At 42.0% G+C, this 25,546-nt stretch overlaps 1 protein-coding gene and 2 long non-coding RNA genes across 7 annotated transcripts in view; 1 reads left to right on the forward strand and 2 right to left on the reverse strand.

Annotated features, from left to right (window-relative positions):
* LOC124850931 overlaps window positions 1–1,639 on the reverse strand; it is a 50,374-nt gene extending 48,735 nt beyond the window's left edge. The window contains exon 1 of one of the 3 annotated variants that reach the window (XR_007032030.1): window positions 1,242–1,378. This is a non-coding gene — a long non-coding RNA (uncharacterized LOC124850931). Of the gene's footprint in view, window positions 1–1,241 lie in introns of all 3 variants that reach the window. The other 2 variants (XR_007032032.1, XR_007032031.1) reach the window with 2 other exon arrangements.
* On the forward strand, window positions 1,278–23,698 carry LOC118317828. The gene is made up of 3 exons (XR_004795540.2): window positions 1,278–1,415; window positions 3,442–3,551; window positions 23,102–23,698. It is a non-coding gene; the product is annotated as an uncharacterized LOC118317828 (long non-coding RNA).
* Window positions 6,270–25,546, reverse strand: part of znf644b (zinc finger protein 644b) — a 32,688-nt gene continuing 13,411 nt past the window's right edge. For 2 of the 3 annotated variants that reach the window (XM_035646845.2, XM_035646844.2), the window contains 5 exons: window positions 17,725–20,430; window positions 16,011–16,568; window positions 13,121–13,243; window positions 12,720–12,839; window positions 6,270–10,327 (listed from right to left, as the gene is read on the reverse strand). In XM_035646845.2, coding sequence (XP_035502738.1) covers window positions 10,167–10,327; window positions 12,720–12,839; window positions 13,121–13,243; window positions 16,011–16,568; window positions 17,725–20,416 — 3,654 coding nt within the window. In that variant the 5' untranslated portion in view covers window positions 20,417–20,430 and the 3' untranslated portion in view covers window positions 6,270–10,166. The remainder of the gene's footprint in view (window positions 10,328–12,719; window positions 12,840–13,120; window positions 13,244–16,010; window positions 16,569–17,724; window positions 20,431–25,546) is intronic. The other variant, XM_035646846.2, reaches the window with a different exon arrangement.

The following is a 25,546-nucleotide window of genomic DNA, read 5'->3' on the forward strand; positions in this document are numbered from 1 at the left end:
TTCAATGAAGCATGCAGTGGAGAGAATTAATCCCCCCTCGCCTAAACTGAGTTCAACTTTGAAGCCTGCTCCTCAGGATAGATAGTTATCTAAATGCTAAATAAGAAACGTATTGTACTTTTCACAGCATACTAATCATTTGTTCATTTTGTCTCCATTATTTGTTCGCTCACACATTCGCCGTTGTTGATCTGGCGATTAAGATCAACCTTGGCTGGTGGAGGAGAATGGAATAATGAGGCTGCCGGGGAGAATTGATGCACGGCGGGCCCCGTAATGTTAGGGCCTGTGGGGGACGCCGACACAATGTACTGTTACAGTTCACAGAGCAGGAAATTGCCCCCCCCCCCCCCTCCAAAAAACCAAAACAAGCAGCATTTTAAAGTGCAGTATAAAGATTATTATTTCACACTGGCCCACAGGTCATGACAAAATTATTCTGAAATATTCAAAGTGCTTCATTAGCGGTTTACTGGGGTGCAAGAAGAAGAAAAAATATGTTAACTGAGAAAAGCTCATATTCTTACTCGGAGAAATCCACAACTATGTGTGCCTGTTATTTATTTTTAATTATGTGCCACAGCTCATTGTCACGCGGCAGGACTTGGCTTGTGCCCACTGACGGGTCCCCGCAGACGAGTATGTACACATTTTCTAAATATTATTTCTGCCCTACAACGTGCAGCACAGAGGTGGAGGTGAGAGGGTTGTAAGGTTCTAGGCAGGACAACAAACGGATGATTTAAACCAAATGAATCACTGAATCATTAAACTGAAAAAAATAAACCTTCTTCAGCTAACTAGTTAGCTTTAGCTTGATAATTACTTACAGTCCATTAGCCAAGGAATCATGTGTTTCTGTGTTTCGCTTTTAAAAAAAATATAAATCTGAGTAATATTAATATCGACATTGAAATCAAAACAATACCTTCATTTATGATTCAATACATTTGAGCATGCGAGACCAACTAGCCAAGGTTAGCCTCCGCTATTGCGCAAGCTAGCTCTCACTCGATATCTGTCTGTGGTGCCGTCTTATAGTTTAAAAAAAAAATGCAAATTAAAGATACTGCTTTGTGGAAATCACACACTAATAAGACATAAGGACGGCAGGTGTCGTGAAGTCAGATACTGTACGTGGCTATGAGTCCATTTTGACCGGATGTGTAGCGTCACAACAACTAGCAGCTAGCAACTAGCTTAAAAAGAAGCAGTGATGACAGGAGGGCGAGCCGCTGTACCTTGAGCAGATCACACGTCTTCCTTCATCCAGTCAGTCTCAGGTTTCCATCGCAACATCCACGTGAGGAGGAAAAAAAACAAAACAATGGTCCATCAAATGCTGGGGCGCTTCTTTACAACAGTTTTCAGTAAAGATTTCATTCGGACCAAGTGGCCTAACTTCTTCTTCTGCGGTGGGTTGTGTGCGATGCCGTCTGAGCCGACGGATGGGAGGATCTCTGAGGGTTTTCCGCGTTGTACAAAAATAAAACGCGGAAAAATCAATGTGGTCATTTAAAACTATGATTGCGTTTGAGTTTTAATTGAGTTATTTTTTAGTGTTTTATTAATTTATTAATTCAATGCCCGCGTTACAGATGTAGTAGGCAAGATCACGCACGTGACACCTATATATATATATATATATATATATATATATATATATATATATATATATATACACAACGTCGTGAAAGTCGTGATGACTGACACACACACACACACACACGGTACAAACAAACACAAATACACACACAGCCCACTAAATAACGAACTTCTGTGATGTGTTCAGAGCCCACGCGGAATCCTCAGCTTCCCTCATTAACACGTATACAGTACCACCGTGTTCATTTTGGGGCCACAGTGGTGACTCTTCAGTCAGTATGGCTGTGTGTGTGTGTGTGTGTGTGTGTGTGCGTGCGTGCGTGCGTGTGTATTTGTGCGCGTATGTGTGTGTACAGAGCTCAATGGGGCTGCGTTCAGGGCCTGTGAGTGAGTGAGTGAGAGTGTGTGTTACAGGTGACAACTCCCTGCACTTGAAGTAAATGTTACACTTGTCTTGTGAGGACATATTTTTTCTTCTTCTTCTTCTTCTTCTTCTTCTTCTTTAGATGAATGGCCTCCTACTGGCTACGCCCAAATCTGTCAGTGTGCAAAGTATAGCAGTGACATTAGTTCCAGGATTTAATTTCTAATCTCCGCGCGCGCACACACACACACACACACACACACACACACACACAAACCATTCGGGTCTGAAGCGGACCAGAGTATAGTTGTCAGTCTGTCTTAAGTTTCCACTGTTTTATTTCCAGATGCCGCCTCATTATTTGCATTTACCGCCTCTCGGAGTGACGGTAAGCGTTGTCAACCGCGCTGAGTGGATTTTTCAACCCTCGGTTATTTTATTTTTTTTCTGTTTATTTTTTTTTATTTTCATGTGTGAATGTGTGTGTCTGTTTTCCTTCATTGTTGAGATATGAGCTGTGGGACATGAAGCCTGAGCCGCGCGCGCGTTGTCAGAATCCCATCTAATCTGCATGTTTGTTTCTTAAACAGGGCATGTTCGCTTACCCCCCCCCCCCCCCCCTTTTTTTTGTCTCTTCTCCCTTTTCCTGCAAAAATCGACAGGAGATGCAACCCGGGAGAAGTGCAATAAAACAAACTCGTGCTCTCAAAGGTGCGCGCGTCTTTGTGCGGGCGCGTTTTGCCTGTTAGCGGCACATCCTCTCGTCTTTTCATCTGTCAGTTATTCCCCCTCATGTTTTGTCACTTTGCTCTGTATATTCATTTGTCGTCTGGTATCTTTTTGTTTTCTCTCTCTCCCTTTCTTTCTCCTATGCTTTCTTGCACACACACACACACACACACACACACACCGGCGGTTTTAATTAAAGTTCTTCCTCAAATGCTACAAAAGCAAAGAAGACTCTTTTTTTTCTTCTTTTTTTTCTTTTCTTTTTTGTTCTGAGATGTGTCGACTGCAGATGTGATGTCGACAGGATCTGTGCAGCTCCTGCAGACCTCCGAGGGGCAAGGCGGGGATGGGAGCTTTTAGTGGAGCCATACAGCAGATTGATATTTTAAAAAAAAAGATCATATTAATAAATAGAAGAAGAAATGAAAGTGGAATCACATGCAACAAAAAAAGGGGAGGTCTGCTGCATCACTGTCCCTTCTCCCTGCAAAATAGTAAAAGGCATCCATCCAGGCTGCCGCAGGCCCGTGAAGAATATTCAAGGATAATTCAGGCCATTTTATATAATATCATAGATATCTATTGTTTTCAAAAAATACAAACAAAAAAACTGAACAGGAAATGTTCTGAGAGTTTGAAGAGAAAATATAATGTAACATTCCGCAGCGTTTGTTTTCTTAATGCTCCACTTCATTTCCGATGTCTGCTTTCCTTCATTTCTAACACTGCTGTTTGTTTTCTAGTTTCAATCGAACCCCCGACGCGTCTGCTCTCCTCTCAGGGTGAAATGAGCAGCGACCCCTAACGTCCGACGGTGGAACTGCGCAGTGGCACCCAGCACATGGAACACATGGTTAGTAAACACTTTTTCGGAAGTCCCACGATTTGCCTTTTCACACCCACTCTATATGTGATCAACTGGGACACAATCACACGCGCGCATCTCCTCATTCCGTGTGAATGACTGCGGGATTTCAGAGCACATGTTCTTTTCTGTTTTTTGTTGGAGTGGGCCACAAAGATGGACGAGATGTGACTGAGTCAGTGTGGATGGAAGCAGTCCGAGTGTAACGTGACGGATCGCTCCAGACACGTCCGCCCCCAAAAAACAGAGACGTTAAGGTCTTAAGGTTGTTGTTTTTTTCTTCTCTCCACAATTTAATCTTCGGCGATCACGTCTGACTCGTCATTTCTGGCTCATATTCTACATTTCTCCCCTCATCCGAATCAAAACCACTCCTCCGTGCAGCCTGTCAAGCCTCCAGTTTAGTGATGTAAAAGATTAAAAAAAAAAAGAAAAAAAAAAAGGAGGTCAGCCTGAGCCCGGCGGGATAGAGGGCAGCTGCTCCCTGACCGGTCCCCCTCCCCAGCCCCCCCATCACACCTACTGCTGCCCCCGCTTCTGAAGGCATTTTGGTTGGCGAGTAATTAATAGGAAATAATGATGTTTCCCATAATGTCGCCATACCCAGGACCTACTGTTTATGCTGCTTTAATAATCCCCTTACTGTAAATGACACATTGAGGATGATGCTGATGCTGACGCCCAGACTGTTATCACAGAATGCAACGACGTTTTCTCATATGAATGAAAAAAATAAAACAAGTCACTGCATTTTTTTGACAATTTCATTGATTCAAAAAAAAATATATATATGCATATTCTTTTTCACTATGTGTTTTATTCTGGCGTCAAAAAAATTAACAACAAAAAACTACACAAACAATGATTCATTCATTCATTCGTTTGTACGGTTAGGGTTAGGGAGAGAAATTAAGAAAAATAAACTTTTAGCAAAATCGAGACGCCAACTGTCACTTCTGAAATATAATATTCTTTCCCACGTCCTCCCAGAGAGAGAGAGAGAGAGAGACCCTCAGGTTTATATATATATGCATGCGCATGCGCACAGTCCAAATCGCGCCACACTTGCACTCGTCTGCCCAATTAGCCGAAACAATTATTGCAACTTTGACTTTAATTACGCCTCGATTTGAGGCCGCGCGGTCTGTGTAATATACGGTGATTAAAACCCCCGGTGCCCTCGGTGCCTTCTGGGGGGGGGGGGGTGATTAGGACCTGTCAGCTGCCGCCGCGGAGAACGGAGCCAGCCATGCGTGTCGTGCAACATGACCCGCATGTTGTTAGGCCTTGTCAACATATTAACCTGATATTCCCCAGTCATCGTGGGGCTGAGCTGAATATACATACAAAGTTAAAAAAAAAAAAAAAAAAAAGTACACATGGATGTGTAATTGATATATATAAAAAAGAAAAGAATAAAAGTAGGGTGGTTTCTGACGTCACAATGTCCCAAGGCCCGCACGGTTTTAGACAATAACAGCTTGAATGGAAACGATTATGTGCCAACATGTTGAAATGTGTCTGTTTTTTTGTTTTTTATAATACACAAGTTAAAAGGTGTTAAATATTAAATTGTGTTTGCTAAAAGTGACCTCGAAGGTCAGGAGGAGTCGTGCTGGTTACGTGTATGTAGAGAAACAAAAATGAAGAGGTTTGACAAGCAAGGGGGGGGGATTGTTTTGGGAGCGCCAAAAGGTTCATCTGAAGCACATTTTTGATCCTTGCCAAAATATATCGATCCGTGTTCCTTTCATGGAGACAGTTGATGTCTTCCTTAATTTCGGACGGGGCCATCTGGACTGACTGATGACTGATGAGGGGGCACGCTCCTGTGAACCGCTTAATATGTCAGAGAACCCTATTAAGTCTGTTAGTGGCCATTAAAGTGACCATTTCCCATTAAAAAAAAAAATAATAATAAAAATAATTGACCGGAAAATGCCATTTATGACCATTTGCAGCAGAGAATGTCAGTGATATCACAGTGTAATATATATTTATATATTCACATGCATGCTACACGTCCATTTTTTTTTGGGGGGGGGGGGTACTCCTGCACAAATTTTGCAGGAGTGGCCCGAGCAGGCCGGGCCATAGGTTTGAAGAATTTCCCCTCAGCCACAATCAGTGCAAGCAGACTTTTCCTTTGGTGTAACCAGAGGTGAATAATTTATAGGAGGATAAAAGCATTTGTGGTAGAGAGCTAGACAATCAGACAGTAAGGAGGAGGCTGGCTGGGAATCCCCCCCCCCACCCACCAACTCCCTCTCACACACACACACACTCAGCCCCTATAAGCACCCCACCCCAGCCGAGCTGGCCCCCCTCGCCGCGCGGTGGCCTTGCGCGATGCCTCCTCGGACGGCCGCTTGAAGTGCAAATCTGTGTTCCAACTTGTTCCCGGTGCCTGTCAGCATGTTTTCCCTCTTGTCAGCAGCAGGTCGAGTGTGGGCCCCGTGTCACCCCTCGTACCGCCGCTGTAACAGGATCATTGACAGGCCAGTGACACTGCCCAACCAGATAATAGAAATCTATTGATTTTTCTTCTTCTTCTTCTTCTACTCCCCCCCCCACACCTCTCTTTCACACAGGCAGTCTGTGGGACTTCTGAATCACTGGCCAAAGGACAGGTCATGATCAATGGTCCTGATCTCTGGATCACTGCTGCTGCAGACAATGAATGTGTGTAAGGGGGAGGGGGGGGGGGACAAGACAAACTGACAAAAAAGTCCTATTAGTTAATGCACTATCTGTCTAAAAGCAAACAGTTTCTGCTTTCATTGCATAACCCAAAGTTCTTAATATACTTAAACAGGCTAATGAACCAAAAACACTAAATAGTGTTTCCCTCAAATTTAAATTTCCTAAAATCAATAGGAATCAAAAGAGTTACTTCTGAATTAGACGCAGGTTTTCTGTTTGGAGCGTGCAGGGGGGTTTGCAGTTTTAATGGCGCGGTCTCCAGAGAGGAGGCCCCCTTTGATACCCGTGGCAATGATAAGCATGCATTGGCTGCCTACCATTGGACCCCCGTGGCAGATGGCGAGTGTGGGTCCTGCGACAACACATTTCTTTATGTCAGCCTTGTGTCTCTCCCTCTCTCTCTCTCTCCCTCTCCAGCCAATGGAATAATGAAAAGCCCAATCCTGGTCATGGCTAACTCAATCTCATTATAATCTCTCCCCTTTTTCTTTTCTTTTTTTTTATTCATTCGGCCCCTTGGGACGCTGTCTGCCAGCGATGTGGCTTTCAACCTCCAGAGAGAACATCTTTTGAAACAGCCAGGAGACCTAATGAAGTCACAGAGTGGCACAATTATTTCCCAAAGAAGGAGCATTAATGTACTTCAGAATTCCCTCCGGAGGCGCATGACGACAATTGGTTTGTACAGCTTTGATCGCTGCTTTAAATACTGCCCAGGATAAACTGCAGGGTTAGACCCCTTTGCCACTGGTAAGTAGGAAACCCAGAAATGGCTATCAAGCACGGGGGGGAGACACGCCAGACACGCAGCCCTCACCCGCTGCAAACTGATGTTTAGAAATAGCACAAAGCCCCGACAGGACAGTCAGATTGGAACAAATGGTGCAAAAGTAGCACATTAATACTGTCTCTTACCCAAAAGGTTTGCAACAAAATTTTTCAGAAACATAACAAATACAACTCGATTGTGCGCCGGGGGCAGAGGGAATTGTTCGTTATCACACTACTACAAGTTCAGCAGCTGCAGGAAACACGTGTCTGCTCTGCAATTAAGACTTTATCAGATACTCTCTGATAAACATGAAATATTACACTGTGCCCTGTGAGTGTTGCTCATGCCACGGCTAACACGGCCACCGTCAGTCAAGTACAGCGAGCACAGATTGCACGATGAACATTCGGCAGCATTCAATTGTCTTCCCTAAAGTTTGGCAGAAAATATTTTTTATTATTTAAGTGTACATCCCACTTTACTTTGTTACATAAATGCTCAAACCAGCGTTCACATTTTCTCTGTTTGATACTATAGTGCTTTACAGACACAGGTGAAGCACTGGTGGGACAAAGGGGACACACTACCCCGGGGTCGGGGGGTCCTGGAAAGCCTGGATAAGTTTTTGGGGTTTGTAATTAGTGTTTTGTAAGTAATTAGTGGCATAACACGAATAAAAAATTGGATGAATACACAGGTTGAGAGACTGACCTATGTATTTCAAAAAATTGTGGAGGATCTCACCCCTTACGATCACCACCTGACCCATCTGTCAGCCAATCTACTGACCGGTGACATTGTAATGTCTTCCCTCGAGAAAGTAAAGTCTACGTCCCAGAAGAGAAAAAAGATAAAAATAGATTTATTAATTTCTTTCAAAAGAGGGGGGCTGACAGAGACTGCTTATGTATAGGGCCCCCTAATTTGGTGCTACACCCCTGGCTACAGATACAGCAAAAGCATGGATAAACCCTGGCAATACAATGGAATAATTGCAGACATAAGACACTTTATTTATTCATTCATTTATTCCAATCTTTTGTTTTTGTTTCCTTTAAAGGTTTGGACAAACGCCTTCAAAGTTTTGTCCCTCCCCATGTTTTTGCTCTTCTTCCCAGAGATGTGTCTTGTTTGTCTATCAGACTCTCGTCTGAACAATAAAGCAATTTGTCTCCTATGGTGACAGCACCCTCATGTGATCAACAAACTTTCTTTTACAAACAATGTCTTCTGTTCAATCTCAGACGGCTCGCCCAACCGTCCACACACTTGTCAAACCGTTTGTCCACTTCTCAGCACAATGACCAACTAGACGGACGTGACCACTGTCCATTTTCTCTACATGGTCAGGAGCAACCACAAATATCCACCCCCAAATGTTTCTTCATTTAAACATATCTGACTGTGGTATTAGTATAATTCCCTCAAAATACATAGTAGTAACACTTTTGTTTCATGCAAGTTGTTTATTAACAACAGTCACTGATTTCTGAAGAAAAAAAACATTTACCATTTATATTTACCTTACAAAAATGAATTTATCTGGTCAGTACTAAAACATGATCAAAACTGAGTAGAGAGGTAAGATTAACTGTTTATTATATATATAATTTAACAACGTTTAATATTAAAAATAATAAGAAGAATGTGAACAGTAGTGTATATAAGGGAGTGCTAAATATCTACAGCTTTCAAAACTCAAGTGTAACAAGCTGGACATTTTCAAGAAACAACAGTTAGATAGTTAAATTCCAAACTTTTGATAACTAAGAAATATTTCTTTAAATTAAATTAAATTTTGTTGCAGTTCGACTATTTTTCTTACATTATATCGGCTTTTGCAGTGTGCAAAAATATTATAGGACAGGCATTACTGAAAGCAGCGCATATATATATATATATATATATATATATATATATATATATAGTATTTTTTTAACGGTGCTACACTATTAACTCTAATGAACAGTCCTGAAATAAATCATCCTCCATGAATGTTGTAATGTTCAGTTTGTGTTGGTGTTGATCCAAGTGAACAGTATGTTCATTTTGCAGGATGAACAGTAGTCTGAGGTTCTGCTGAACTGTATTGCATAATACTTATGTGAGGTGTGTCCCAACGATTTTAATGTGGTGGACGTAAATAACAGGAGAACCTGTCAACGTGCAGTTCAACAGCAGCTTTTTTTCTGAGAGTACATCTCTGAGATAAAAACGTAACATAATAACCCGCACATACGTTGTACTAGACTGGAATAAAAGTAGCTATGATGGTGAGCCCAGATTTCAGATATTACACCAATGGTTGAAGGTTAAGCAGTAGAACAAACATTGACAGGATAAACTGTCCCGACAAAATGCAGCCACTTGAATGTCACATTGATTAAGAGAGATTCTTTCGGATATGGGCTCGGAGAGGTGAAATCCTGCAGAGCGTCGGTGCACTAATGACGGCTCATTGTTCATTTTATGTTTGGCCTAAAAAACAGCGAGACATGGACTTCATTCAAATGCTCAGTTTATGGATTTTGTCAATATAGCAGTGGTGATGCTCCTGTTAATTTTTTGACCTTATGTCATAAAAGTTTACTATAACAACTAAGATATTTAGGCTGAAAAATACTTTTTTATCTGGCCTAAAAAGTTACAAGAAAAGGTATTCATTTTATCATTTTATAACGATTATATCTTCCCATTTTAACGAAATGGTTTGTCATAATAACAAGGCACTTTTTTATCATGACAAATACAATGTTTTTTTTAACAATGGGCACTGGCAGACCAGCTAATGTTGAAGAAAGATGTTTGAGTTTTCTTCTCATATTGCCTCTGTGGTTTGTGCCACTGTTGTGTCCGACTTAAGCAGCACTCAGCAAAGATAAATCCTATAAATTGTATAAGCTAAGTGGATAAGGCAAAAATACTGCATTAAAATATCCTATTATAAAGTTTTTGCAAATACGTACGGTATTATTAATATAACCCTTTATTAGGTAGTCTGGATTAACTATCATATACTTTAAATAAACAGTTGCAGGTTAATGTAAAATAGTGAGTTGTATAAATACTGTGCAAAATCAAGAGACAATATGACGTTCCAGTCAATCTTTTTAACAATGTCTGGATGCTCATAAGACGTGCTTATTAAATCTTTTGTTACCAAGACCCCAAGACCTCCACCATCCCCATCCCTGAGCAGGGCACACTGGTGTGCACAAGGTGCCTCTGTAAATGCTTGATCCAGTCCTCCTGGATAGACAGGGGACCTTGGAAGACCAGGTCACAGAACCTGCAAAAGTAAAGGAAGAGAAGAAAAAAAACTCTTTTCTAGACGTAATGCACAATTACGCATTTTTTTACATTGATATTTTGTTCTTTATCGAGATCTCACACCACCCAGTTACATATTCCATATGTGCAGGGACTGACCCAGGTCAGGTGAAGTGCCTATTCCTGTTTGGCTGGTGAAGGCAAACCTTCAATATATGACTCGGAAAAGGGGTTCATTGGCATCATCCAAATTTGGCGCATCAATGTAATCTGAAGAAGAGAAGCTGTTGTCTACGGACTACACTGTTTTAAAAGTGTCTCTCCTATTTCACTCCTAATCCAACTACTACTACATTTTCGTTTTCAAACGTCATTTTCAAACGGAAACAATCTCTGTGCAGACAAGCATTTTAGCTCTGTATCAGTATAAATCTCCGTCCATTCGAACACACCTGAAAAAGTATGTCATGTGACCTTTCATGTAAATGGGGCACGTGCGTGCCGGTGTAAACAGGAAGCAGATTTCAGAGTTGCTTACTTGCAGAAAATACTACGAATGAGAAGCAGCATCAATGAAAAATGGGAGCAGGGATTTCTTCTCTTGGACCGACAAAGAGGTGGAACTTAGAGGCCTTTACCGTTAGTAGTAAAGTCATGACTGATTAGAACCAATCAGGAAGAGACTGTGGGTGACTGGGTCATGGTTTCCAAAGGTCTCAGTTTTTGCCCGTCTGGATTACGACGCATCCCCAGTTTTCTCAAACTAAAAATGGGACGAGTAGCGCTCCCAAACTGCTCTGTTTTAGGCCGTTTGAAAATGGAATGGTGTGGACAACAGGCATAAACCTAGCAACAGCGATGTGTGTTTAAACGAAAACATAGTAATGTGGATGTAGCCCCAACAAGACTAACTACACTGACAAACACAGGAAAAAAATAATACTCCTCACACATTAGCACTCCTGAAGGCGTTTAGGATATTGCATGTGATGTGGCACATATTAGAGGTGAATATGACGTGAAAAATTTGGGATAGGATCAATACAATCCTCTCCCAAGACACCCAAGACAAACGGGGGAAGCCACGACCACAGCTACTTTTTTTTCTAGGTCGCCAATGACATGGTTAGCGACTGATCCAGAGATCAATGCAAAACGTGTTGGAAAAAGCAGTCCATCATATGGCTACCACATGATTTCAAAACAACTGACACAACAGCCACATGTGCCCTGTCAGAGCGCCACAGCTGTGCTCATCTGTGTCGGCTTACTGGCAAAAGGTGCTAAAAGAAGGTGGACTCCCTCACAGAGGCCACAGGTCCTGGAGCACGTGGGTCCCAAACTGTGCCGTGTCACTTCGAAACACTTCTCACATTTCACATTGTGCGTCATAGTGAAAGGCACTTGCTGTCCCAGACACGGCGCGGCTTCCTTCTCCCCCAGACGCTCTGGGCCAAGCTGTTGGCCACGGGGCTACCATGAAGTGGAGGAGACACTTCACAGTCACCTGCAACAGTGTCCATCTACTCAACCCATTGGAGTGGTGGCTGTGGTTAAAGTGTCAAACGTGTCGCAACATTGGTTGTCAGCTGGAGCTGCCATTATCAAAGGCGAGGAGTTTGGGTCTGTGTTTCCCGATTAATGAAGCTTTGGAGAGCAGCAGACAGTGAAGTAAGCTCAAAGCACACAGCCACACGTGTCTGGGGTTTCCACAATGCTTGTATCACCCTTACGAGCTCCACTCAACCAACTCAAGCAAAAACAGGGCTCTGTCTGGTCGCTGCTCCCCTCGTAACTAAGCTACACAGTATGTCTTACAGGTGACATATGCAAAAATCACTTTTCAGTGTTTGTGCACATAAATGTGTGCATCTGCGGAGCCTGCCGGCCCACAAACTGTAAAAACTCTTTTTGTGTGAGCTGGCTAAACCCTACAGCCTGGCTCTGAACCACGGGTTCAGATTTCTCTCCCAGTGTGATGTCACAGTTGGACTCTTTTGGGGGGTAGCCCCGACTGCAATCTGAGAATCTCCAGATATTTCCTACACATTTTGCAATTGGTAGATCAATCACAACAGACTGGGCCAGCTGGCCAATCAGAGCAGACTGGGGTCTGCATACACAGGCACTGTGCGTGCATGCACAGTACACAACCTGATGGGGACCCCAAGACAGTAAGAACAAGAGCTCATCTGTTTGTGGTATTTCAGTGAAAACAGTGAGTGTCGCCACATGATGAGAATATGACCGAGGTTTTGGAATGTGGAGTGCTGACTGGCTTTTATACATCTTATACACTAACCTATGTGTCTGTCATGGATGGTGAGCTATTGGTCCCGTACATATGTATGAAATCAACTTGGGATAGATACATTTCTCAGTTTACTCTTTGGTCAGAGAACCATGCTTACATGTAAAACTCCACTCGATGTACCTGCAGGTGAGTGTGTATATCTGAGCATTCAAGGAGGGTAAAATCTTCTTTTTTAGTCCAGGCCTTGGTCTCGGCTTCTTCTGTTTATAATCACAGCCTGAAATACAAACCAGGACATTGTTTTCTCAATTATTAAGTTGTTACTGTCACGAAAAATAGATACATAATCCCAAAGCAAAAAACAATATTTTGGTCAACATCTGTTTGTTAATTAGTTAAGTGACAGACTAATACATCCAATGTCCACCTTATAGTAAATATTCGATACAGATGAGCACTTGATCTATGTTAGTCTTACATTTTTCTACACTTTTACAACTAGTTTTTGTGCGTGTGGATTACAGAACACTCGAAAGTTAGCTTTTGTCAGAAGTTTACCTGGTTCTTCAAAAACAGCAATCCTCTTCCTGCATGCATAGGCTTGAAGATGATCGGACAGACTGACAGAGGTGGGGAAGTTGCTGTTACACTGAATACGAATCTTATTTGAATCACATTTCCCTGAAAGACAGAACATGGAAAAGGTAAATTAAACTCAAAGAAATAGGGCAGGTGGATCAAACATCTTAAAATAAAATAGTCTGACTATAGTTTCCATTTGCTTAAAGCCTCAGTGTGTAATTTTCTGGCAGCATCTGGTGGTAAAATTGCAAACCGTAACCAACCGAGCAACCGACAGGGACAGCGCTGAAAAATCTACGCAAATGCGATGTACTCTGGACCATTTTGTAGAAGCATATTCAACCATCGTAGCAAACATGGCAACTTACACTGAGGGCGGTCCACCTCAAGTAACTGTATTTAACTCGTTCAAAGTTGACGAAAAAACATTGGTTCTTTGTTGCAGGTGATTATACATATATGAACAAAGAGTTATGTACAATATATTACATTTTTATGAATAAGTTATTCTAAATATTACACACTGTAGCTTTAATCTTTTATATGGAAACTTTGATTGGATGACGTTTATGTGATACTTGTCCCTCATGGTTTAGAATGATCAAAAGTTACAGCAGACAGCATTTAAGGAGAACAGCACTGTAGGATAGTGTTTGAGTTCATGCAGTAATTTCTTTATTAAGAAAACTGTTAGTCCCAGTGTGATGCAAAGTCTTCTTCACCTGGTTTCATTCCAAATATCTTGTTTGCACTTTCCTGTTTGTAAAGTGTAACACAATCTTGTGTCTTCAGGGGGGCTTTTTTCACATACACCTCCTCATGAGAGGCACACACAAACACACACTAACACAAAATCTGTTGGTCCTTTGTCAGAAAACGGATACTGCTGTGTCAGAACTGGTGGTTTAAAGCCCCCAAAATCTTTCAAAATGATAAAATAACCTGATTTAACATTTAATTTAGCATATATATAGCATTAATTCTCTTAATAGCAAAAAAAATAAATGTTGATCAAAACATAGTTTTCATATGAAGCAGATTTAGTCAGTTGATATGAACTTGAGGTGATGATACAACGTGAACAACTCAATAATGAAAATTTATTGTCATAAACACTCTAATGTGAGACCACATGTTATATTCAAAAATCCGTTTTCCCCCTTCTCAGTACCTGAGTGAAAGTTTCATTTGGATAAACATGAATCAAAATTGTGCAAACTTTGATGACGGGCTTCCAACTCAACATCAAGAGGATCCTCATGACTTTTTAATATGAACTTGAAAAAAAATTTGGTGACATTCCATCTACAATATCTGTTGTTTTTTCCCCACAAATCAAATAATTGTGACCTATTCTCGCATATTTGACCGGCTTCTGCCTGCATTGTTCAGGTACCTGTACTGAGATACTGTAAATTGGTGATAAAATATTGATTAAACAAAGGCTATTCCCTTTGCAATACATAGCGCCCACCTCCACAATCAAACAAAACTCAAAATGTCCCCCTACTGTTAAATAGGGAAATAAAATTAAACACACAAACACACAAATAGTCATTCAACAAGCCTAACCTTTGCATCGTCAAGATTTGGCACTGCCAAATCTGCTAGTTTAGATTCAAAATAGTGTTTTCAAGCTAAACACATAACATATGCTAGATAGAGTTAAATAACTCCAATCTAAATGTTGTAAATACAAATATAATGTCACATCAATCAAATGTGCAGAGCTACCTAAATGAAAATGGTAATGGGTAATTGTTGGGTAATCGTTTATCCTACCCGCCCACTCAGCTCCCCCCTCTGTCACTTGTCAACTGCATGAATGAAATAAAAACGTGGATGTCATCTAACCTCCTCAAGCTCAACAGAGCACATGGTCGTGGCTCCCAAGCCACTGCTCCTCCAGAGGGTCGGCGATCTACTCCTCAATGTGGATGGCTGCTCCATCTCAATATCCCCAGAAGTCTGCAAGTCCTGGGTGTCATTCTGGACACCACCCTCTCATTCCAGTCACATGTCAAACTCATCACCAAATCTGCCTTCTACCACCTCAGGAGCATCTCCAGACTGCCTTCATTACCTCCTGCTTGGACTATTGCAATGGTGTCCCATTCGGGGAGCCCAGCAAGGCCCTGGACAGGCTCCAACATGTGCAGCTGCCAGGGTTCTCACTCACACCAGGCCCTGGCAGCACATCACCCCCACCCTTACTCGCCTTCACGGGCTCCCGGTCAAGTACCGCAGCACCTACAAAATCCTCCTCCTCACCTATCCAAATCCCTCCATGCCCTTGCCCCCCCGGTACCTTACTGGACCTTACCCATCCCGGAATCTGCAGTCCACGGAAAACGGTTTGCCTTCCATCCTCCAAACCAGACAGCTGATTTTGGGGACAGTGCATTTAGCATCGCAGCCCCCACCCTCTGGAACGCCATCTCTTTAGAGTTCCACAACGCTCCCTTCTCTGGACATTTAAAAAAAAAAAACTGCTAAAAAGCCCATCTGGCAAGGCCTACAATCAGTTTAAGTGTGAAGTGTAAAGCATCCTTGGGTCCCCTGAAAGGCGCTATAAAAATATAAGTCATTATCATCATTATTATTATAATTATTAAGACTATAATGAGAGAAAGGGGATAAATGAAGATGCTATTCTACTGATAATAATGTGACAAAAAAGAGAGGATGTGACTATAACCAAAGTCCAAATCATTTGTGGGATATGGATGAAAAACTGACAATAACAAAGGAGCAAGCACAAAACTACTGCAATGTTCTATAAAAAAAAACATGATTCAACTCTGTCTTATAACATGGAAAACCAGCCATGAAATTGCTATCATATTCAAATCTTAGAACTTCATACCGTGATTCCAGCTTGGTTCCAACCCCGTCATCTCTGTCTCCTCCTTGTAATCTTTGGTCCTGGCAGTACAGACATCATGGTTCCTCTCTGTAAGCTCCATACTCTCCTGTCTTTTCTTGAGTAGTTCAACTAAAGTGCTTGAGGCTTTCATGCCTCTTTGTGCTTCTGCGTGTGGCCTAATCCTCTCCGAGAAGGCCTGTGCTTCTTCTTTTGGTACAAATCTATCCCCTATGGCATGTGGACTCTTCACCTCATACTGGATCTTCACTGGTACTGCAGGGTGCATCAAGACCAGGCCACCGCTGTCGATGAACTTCGGAGAGACAGAGGGTCGTTGTGGAACCTGGCCCTTGTTGACGACCCGGAGAATGTTCTCGTGTTGCTTTGTGTCCCGTAGCAGTTCGTTCAGAACCCCCAGCGGGGACTTACTGGTGCTGCTAATACTTCGGCCTATTCGTTTCAGGTGTCCCCGCACATGGTTGGAGAGGCCAGTCTTGCTATCAAACCAACTGCAGCACAGGGGGCATTTGTGCTCTCCTTGGGTTTCTGCCTTAACAGCTGTATCAGAAGATATAGTTTGTCACAATAATTCAAATGCAAGGATTAAAATACCAAGCTAGTGTGTATAGCAGTGCATACTTTATTTGTATTTCGTTTTATTGCACAAGCTATCTGTTACCGCATCCCATACATGCATTAGCAAATAAATTACAGCAGCCATGCAATAATAAACAATACTGCATAGCCAACTGCCCTTCACCAAGCCTCAAGCAGGCAACAAACAGAGTTGCAAACATAAGTCTATAATTCTGATATAATAAAATTCGAGCATGCTCCTATATATTGTTGAAATAATTCACAGTGAATATCATAAAAAATCTAAGATCAAATGCTCCTTGGCCTTGGACATCCTAGACGTATGCTCGCTTGCTGTCTTAGGGGGTAGGGGTCGACTGATTATCGGCACAGATATTCACTTTCACATTCATTTTTATGATTATCGGTAAGCCGATTTGCTGATAATAATAGTAATAATAATAATAATAATAATAAATTTCATTTAAAGAGCACTTTTCAAGGATTTCATTATAAAATGCGCTACTTTGGCTCTGATGCAGCCGCAGTCACTACTCTCTTGACTTTAGCAATGTAGCAATGCATCCATGTTTGTTTGTTTGTTCAACTTCATAATAACGCTGATGATAGCTCCCTGCACTTTTTGTGTTAAGGTCATGTTGAAAGGTTCTGTGATTATGCCTCAAGGCATTTCAACAAAGTGTTGACACCTTTGGACACTTGTTTACTGCAGAAAAATTATGGTTACAAATATTGGTTATCAGCCTCTTAGATTACTAATAATCTATATCGGTATCTGCCCTGAAAAAGTCATATCTGTTGACCCCTACTTGGTAGTATGCTAGGTAGATGCACAGACTTCTGTTGAAGCATTCAAACACACTGTTTAATCTTATGTTTTCCTTAAATGTATGTATTTTTGGCCCTGAAACGGGAAGTTTCAACCTACAGCCGTATGCAAATCACTTTTGCTCAGGAAGAAATCCAGGCTTTTAAGGGCCTATCATGCTTAGTTACGTTGCTATGTTATGACTGGACATTTGCGTTTTCAGGGATAACAGTCCATTCATATCTCCATTGTTAAAAAAAAATTATTGTGGTAGTTGTAAGCACTTGATTTTCTGATATAAACTCATACCTCTCCTTATTTTCCTTGCGCCCGTCGATATCCTTCTGCGTGTTCGCGGCGGCTGGTCCCGCAGCGCCACTTGCTCTGGCGGAACCATGTGCCGAGCGTTATAGCTCAGGCCGACTCGATGAAGGTGCCCTCGCACGTGATTGGACAGACCCACACCAGACTCAAACACAGCAGGGCAGTAAGGACAGGGCTTGTGTTCCACCACTTGTGATGGGAAAACATCAAAGCTGTCACTTTTAACCACACAAGGCGACGCTGGGGAATCATCGCACACTGTAGTTTCGATATACTCCTCCTTGATTATGAGTTGCTCGACATCACTGCAGTCTTCATCTCCGTCACCTTCATCCTTGGGTATATGGGGGCTTTGGTCTTTGGCTGAAAACCTCTGTCTCTTTTTGAAATACTTCCGAGCATACGGGTTCCTTTCATTCTCACTGCTTTCCAAGAAGCTGCCTGTAGCTTTCCTGCTGTCATCACTGAAGTTATGGCCGCCCTCACAGCCTCTCTCCAACTCCCTAACTGCAGAATGTTTCGTATGCCTCTGGCTAAGCCTTGGCAATATAGTACCATTCATTTTGTCAATAGTGCAACGCAGGGGTGTTGACATGTTTCTCATTGATGGAGAATTTTGGTTTGCCTGCTTGCCTGGTAAACTCCTGCTTTCCGGGTCGTTCTCGCTACCCTCGCAGAACATCTGGTCTAATTTAAGATTTCTTGCTGACAGTAAAAAATCAGCAGTTGCAGGACAGTTTGCCTGCTTTGAGCTGCCAAATGCCTTGTGGTCATGTTTCTCAGCGTCTTCTTCCACACAGGTGAGATCAGTTGCCACGTCTAATCTTCCTCCTGGCTGCAGGAGTAATTTTCCCCGCTTGCTGATCCTCCACAAAGACGGTGACAGTGTGTTTTTGGTGTGGCCAACGTGGCGCTTGAACTGAGGGGGATTTAAGGTTTTGTCAATAGACTTCTGAATGACTTCTTTTCCAAAAGGATGGTGGGTGAAACGGGCCTTTTCTCCAAAAGCAGATTTATACAGACTTGGTTTACACCCAGCAATTTTAGGCTGGTCAGCAAAAAATGTACAGTGTGATCGCTGATTCTCCAGCTCAGAACGTCTTTCCAACACTAATTTGTCACTTCTGGTGAAAAAACCCATTTTACACTGAAAGTGAACATGGCCTGCTTCCTCTGCATCATTAGTACGAGTCATTTTCCCTTGCTGAGGCTGGTGTGTGTTAAGGTGTGCGACGCGTAAATGCAGTTCGAGTGCCTGCTGTGTTAGTGTAATGAAGTTACACTCCTCACAGAAGTAGTAGTGCTTCAGATTGTCGTCGGTTTTGGCGCGCTGGACGAAGATCTTCGGGCAATTACAACCAAATACACAACGAGGACACTGCACGGCGGTGCCCCTGTCTTCGAAATCGGTATTTTTGAGACCTTTGATTTCCTCCATAAGTTTTTCCAGCCTGTCTTGGTGAATAATGATGTGCCTCATGAGGGAATTCCTATCACAGAACAAACGCCCACACTCCCTGCATATAAAGGCCTGTGAAACATTCTCACTGTTCACCTGATTATGCCTACCTAAATGATACATCATATGCCTATGGAAATGTCTTTTTTCCTCCAAATTAACATTGCATATTGTGCGTGAAAAGAAAGATGGGTCTTGTTCGAGTTGCTCTGCCTTCAACTGTTCTACTTTTTGACTAAAACAGTCTTCATCTTCAGGGTCATTTTCCTCATTACTGCCTTCCTGAGAAATACGCTGCTCAGAGTCTAACGCTCTGTTCCTTGGCAGATCTTTGAATGGCAGGACAGAATATTTCATACCAGATTGTGTATCCAAAGCATCGTCTTTGTTGGCAATGTCAACATTTTCAACATCATTACCACCGCGGTAACATCTGCATGTGTGATTTAAACTGTCGTTGACCTTTCCTTGAGAGCCTGACATGCTTCTTACATGTGTATTGTGCTGCCTTTCTCTTTGGTGCATCACTCTGGTCTCCTGCCTTCTGCCACTGTGCAAGAAGCTCTCGCTTGTTGAATCCCACCTGACTACTTCGACATCACCATAATCATCAGAGGAGCCTTGTGACCATTCAACGCTGTGGCGAGATCCCGCTTCTATTGTCTGCTTTTGCAGAGTTTTGCTAATGTGCATTTGCTCCGCACCGTCACCTGACAGTGTGCAACAGGCCAGTTTAGACTCATTCCCCTCCAAGTGAGACAGTGGCGCGTTGACACCTGGCTGTGTGGCCGGTGTTTTTACAGCGGGCGCCGCTGTGTTCTTCCAAGCGTCTGATTGAAGCTCACTAGGTGGTGGCAACACCTCGGGGCTCGTGTCCTTCTCCGCTCGCCACGCGGCATCCAGGACATTGTTGGATAAAACAGTGCCTTTGTTCAGGACACAGTGTACCTCTGAGGTGGGGTGTGAACCAGGTCCATTAACAAGTGCTCCTGAAGGCAATGAATTGCCTGCATGGGGAACAGCAGGGACACTGCTGTATACAAATGGATTCGGCTGGGTTCCATTTAAAGGCTTTTCGTGTTCCTCGGAGGACAGACCTGCAGCATTGTTTCTCGGACAGAATGTGTGACTCGGTAATGGCTCCAGAGTATGACCCGGGCTGGCAGACACTCTTTCCACGTCTTTGTCCTCTTGAACATTTGGCTTCATACCGGACATAGTAGCAATACTTTCTGAAATATGAGAGGAAATATCACAAAATTATCATCAGTGCTCTATTCAAGTAATCATTTCAAGGCAACCCAAGCATGCTTTGACACACATTGTGCAGTATTCAATCATCTTATAGGTAAATGTATGTAGATGTGAATTCCAAAATAAAAAACATTGATGCACAATAGCTATAACACATTCTAGTGCTTTTTTCCCCCCTCATTCACACTAAATACATGGTACTGTTATAAAAAATTGTTTTTGGGGGCTATTCCCACTGCACAGTAAAATGAGAGTGCTATTATTCTGCGCCGCATTATGATTTTCCAACACCCTCTTTCGCCACCACTATTCACAACAAACCCTGCTGTTAGCCCCAAATACCCTGGCGAGGATGCTTAATTATGTGAGCGTACCTCTGGGACGCAACCTTCCTGCCTCTGCACCTAAAGTTCTCAGTTGTCTGCTAAAATTGACCAATTTCCATGGGAACAAAGTACACCTCCAATGAGATCACGTCGCGTCTTATCACTCCGTGATGGTGCCAACACAGATCCCAGCATGGGACTGTTGTTACTCTGAATCCTGACAAATTGGCAGGCACACAATCTGTCTAAAACACAAACACAGACCTACACAAAGAAAACATACACCTTTACGCACACACAGTGGCAGGCATTATAATTGTTTAGTCTATTTATTTTTCATTGTATATACATTTGGACAAAAATAATACATTTATGGGAGGGTGCACCATGTGCATGCTACATCTTATTACAGATTGCATGACGCTCTCCAAAGCTTTTCTGGTTTCAAAATGTTCGCTCAGTGGATTTGACATCAAGGGCTGGTCGCTCTCTACAGGAAGTTGCGTTGCTAACGAAGTGTTAAATTCAGCGTTAATGAGTGGCCTCATTGTTACCACCTCAGAGGTAAAACCTTCCAAGCTCCATATTCTCCCCCATCTGTTGTGGTGTGAGAGGTTGGAAGGGGGGAACAGACGCTCTATATTTAAAACGAGCTTCGCTGTTGCCCCAAAACGGCAGGGTGGCAAAACCATCAAAATATCTTGGTTCAAAACGCGCAAGCCTCATTAGCAGCCGACTCACACCACTCGCTTCTATATATATAATCAACAGAGGCTCAATGGAAATGCAATTATTCAAAAAAAAATAATGAATTGGCCTCGTTTTTTCTTCATTTAGTCAATGCTAAAAGCCTGACTTTACCTTACCTGGAGATATTTACAGGGATTATGAGCTTTAATGCAGTTAAGCTGTATGCACAGATCAATCTACTGTGTGCTTTTGCTAACCCTGTCTCGTGTTTTACCCAAGACGATCGCCTCGTTTTTCAGTTTGGTAAAAGAGATTTAGGTGGCACACCATCAATGATGTGTGTTGGACTAAAAGAAAATAAATTAAAAAACATTTCCGCTATGTGCATGTTCAGGTTGTGATGTCTCTACTTTTTAGGAAAAAGGTGAATTGTAATATTGTACTTGGCAGTCTATCGGGTAAATCTGTCCGACGTGATGTAACCCAATACAACACCTAAAACACAAATCTCTCTCTATCTTTTTTTTTTAAACCTATAGTATCATAGTTAAAGGTTTTTCTAATAATCTTACCTCGGTGGACATAATATTAGAAACAACCAGCAACACTTGGCCATATTCTTACTCTTGAATATTTTTGAAAAGACATGACCAAGTAACAATTAATTCAACTATTATATGATTGATGAGTATTATGATGGCAATTAATCATTATCAAGGACAAGGTTAGCGCCATGATGAATTGCATTATATAGAGAGACGTTTCTTATTTTCTGCCAACCATGTAAATGTTTGATGATGAACAAAAAAATGTCAATAAAGAGCAATGCAGCCCAGTGCATTACTGTGTGGAGTTATTGCAAGGTTGTTGTGTTGGGTGGTATTAGATTGTAGAGGTGTAGCCGATAAACTGGAAACGCGGTCATCAATAAAAGCTGTAATTTTGTGCTTTACTTACAGGAGAGAAAAAATGAAATCCACTCAAGCTAAGGAGTAAAAATTGATCTCCTGCAGCAGGCTGTGTGATAGGTGGTGGGTTGGGAAGCATGCCATGTACTCACATCAGTATGGCTGGGAGACTGACTCACCACCTCAGCACATGTCATGCCCTATTCTCTTTCATCTCCCTGTTATTTCTCCACTGTGCAAAATCTAATTTCATGAAAATGCCTGATTTATTTATTTTTTTGCCACAGTTTTTTCTATTTCCTTGGTCTAGATAACGGTGTAAGCTGTGATTTAAATATTACATTTGAGTATTATTGTACATTCGGTTTACAATGTCTTCTGAGTTGGATCTCTTTTGGATACAAGACTTTCACGTTGAGCTCTGGATAATATTTGATATGAGGATTTTTTCTCTCGATAATATCATTAACTGGAAATAATCTACACCGTGATCAAGACTGGACGTATTTTCTTGATTGCAAATCTCATAGTAGACAAAGTCCTGTTGGCCATTACAACAGACAAAACTATATTTGATTCATTGTGATATTACAGTTATCTAATGTCACATAGAAAACTTTAAGTCGAGCAGGACAACAAACCGACTGAGCGGGAAGAGTTTGGAGCTGTAGGCTTTGTGAGGCTGCGAGTGTCTAAGCAAATGCCTCCTTCCTGTTCAACTGCAGACCCAGGCTGGCAGCACAGTGGAGACGGCGCTGAAGACCAACTGGGACCAGTCAGCCAAACCATTTCAACTGCTGGAGCTGTCTGTATGGATCAGCAGCCAACCTCGTATTCCTCTGCCATCGCCTTTGCTGAAGAAATGTCTAAACAGGGAGTGGGGGTGCAGGGTTCCCTCAAGTACTGCACTACACAACTTCCTCAGCTAATGGGATCTATTGATTTATTTGACACAATGTGAATTTATGAAGCTGCCTCTTTAGTGTGAGAGTATCAAAGCGTGGCTCAAAACAAACAGACAGAGATTCTGCTTGACACTCCGGTAATCCCAGGGTGAGTGTGTTCTCTCAGCAAAGGTGCCACAGCGGAAAAAACACACAAACAAAAAACTCTCACTGTTAAGTTCTTCTTGTGCTTTCTCAGCCCTGCAGTTACCCGCAGTATGAAAAAGAAAGAAAAGCAGGAAGAAATGACTAATTTCTTCCTGCTTCTTCCTAAATTACAAAACACACTTTCCTTAATGTGACTAGCGCGTCTTTTTCAGCGAAAAAAAACAACAACACTAAAAGACCCTAAATTTTCTTCGATTTACACAGGAGCAAATAAAGAGAATGGCTTCACACAGTGTCTTTGTCTGGATTACATACTCTTTTATCCCACTGAATTCTTGTCACCCAAAGGTCATTTCCATAATAATGGCCTCCATTCTCCCAAATGGGATTTTGGCTGTGATTATGTATGCCAGCGCCTTGTGCAGACACTATCAGCCCTGTCATCCTGAATTGCGCAAATGTAATTACACAAAGCCTTTGATAACTAAACAATGTAATTTCATGCTCGAGTGAAAAATAGATGCCGGAGTTATACGACTCAAATTACACACTAAAGGACAATCTATGAGGGCCATAGGTGGTGTGTTGCAGAGATAAGGTGATTTTTTTATACTGGGAGCCATTGAAACACGAGTGCGTGTTTCAACGACAAGGACGTCAGTGTGCATTCGAGTGATTTCAGAAAAGATTCACAGGTCGGAGATCTCTTTTAAGTGGAAACTTAAAGCAGTAGTTTGACATTTTGGGGAAATACTCAGATGTGAAGATCTGTTAAATATGAAGCTACAGCCAGCAGCCAGTTAGCTTAGTTTAGCATAATCAGAATCAGCTTTATTGCCAGGAAGGATTTTACGCCAACAAGGAATTTGTTGTGATGTGGAAGGTGCATTAACAATAAACAAACAGTGGCTATAATAACATATACAATGTAAACAACAGAGACATAAAGTGCGAGATGAGAAATGTGCAAAAAAGATTTATAAAATAGACTATAATATCAATAATAAATAAATAATGATAGAAATAAAATAAAACGACTGCAAACTGGAGGAAATAGCAAACCAGGCTTATTTCTACAATTAAAAAAACTCCACATTAAAAGCACTACTTTGGATGTTACCATAGAAAATAATGTATTAGAACATCTCTTAAGTTGCGCCATGCACACATAATAGTGAAATTAATGATAATAATATTAATAAGTAAACTGGAACATCTAGGTTCAGTTCCAAAAGTAATACAATTGTACACCACCCTACTCAACGGATGTTGTGGGGATCAGTCCATAAACATGTCCAGAAAAATATTATTTAAAAAAATTCCTAATATTGTAATAGTAACCTGAAGCGAGTATCATAGAAATGGGCAAAACTAAGTTTCAGTGCTGCTGTGCTCGTTAGATTGAGAAGGGATTCACAAAGCAGCTGTTGTTTAACTCTGGTTAGACCACGGATCTTTTGATTTACCGATATGGCTTTTTGGGGGCAGATGCCGATATTGATATTAGGGAACTAGATTTCCGCCCGGTTAATGTTTTTCTTTGTGCTAAGCTGCTGGCTGAAAGTTCATATTTAGTGGACTCATATGAGACTGTTATCAATGAAAAAATAATGTACCAAAAAAAATCCGATGAGGGAGAGACAGGACATGTAGAGACAGAGGCAAGGGTCACACCGTCGGAATCTCACAAACCCAAAAGCCATCGTCTTCTTTGGCCAAGGTATAACAGTATAGCAGCCGAGACAGAAAATACCCACCACAAACTTCTCCCCCCCCCCCCCCCCGCCGAAAAAGGGGAGCGAGTGAAATGGCTGTGAAGGGAGATTTACTGATGAAAAAAGGTGAAGCGAGAACATTCGGAGTGATAAAAGGGGACAGGGAGCGAGTGACAGTCGGGTTAAGACAGAAGTCATGTTCAATAGCAGGTAGAAACATCAAACGGCGAGTTCACAGGGAACCCATGCAACCTTGTCTTGAAGGAGGATTTTCTGTTGTGCGGAGTAGATTATATCTGTTCAAGCTGCTGACACGGCCTCATTTGCTGCCCGTAGTGTTGGGAGGGGGATTAAACGATATAAACTTTAAAGCTTTAAACAATACCTTTCAAAATTAAATGGA

The sequence above is a fragment of the Scophthalmus maximus genome, chromosome 13 (assembly GCF_022379125.1).
Source record: "Scophthalmus maximus strain ysfricsl-2021 chromosome 13, ASM2237912v1, whole genome shotgun sequence".
NCBI classification, from domain to species: Eukaryota; Metazoa; Chordata; class Actinopteri; order Pleuronectiformes; family Scophthalmidae; genus Scophthalmus; species Scophthalmus maximus.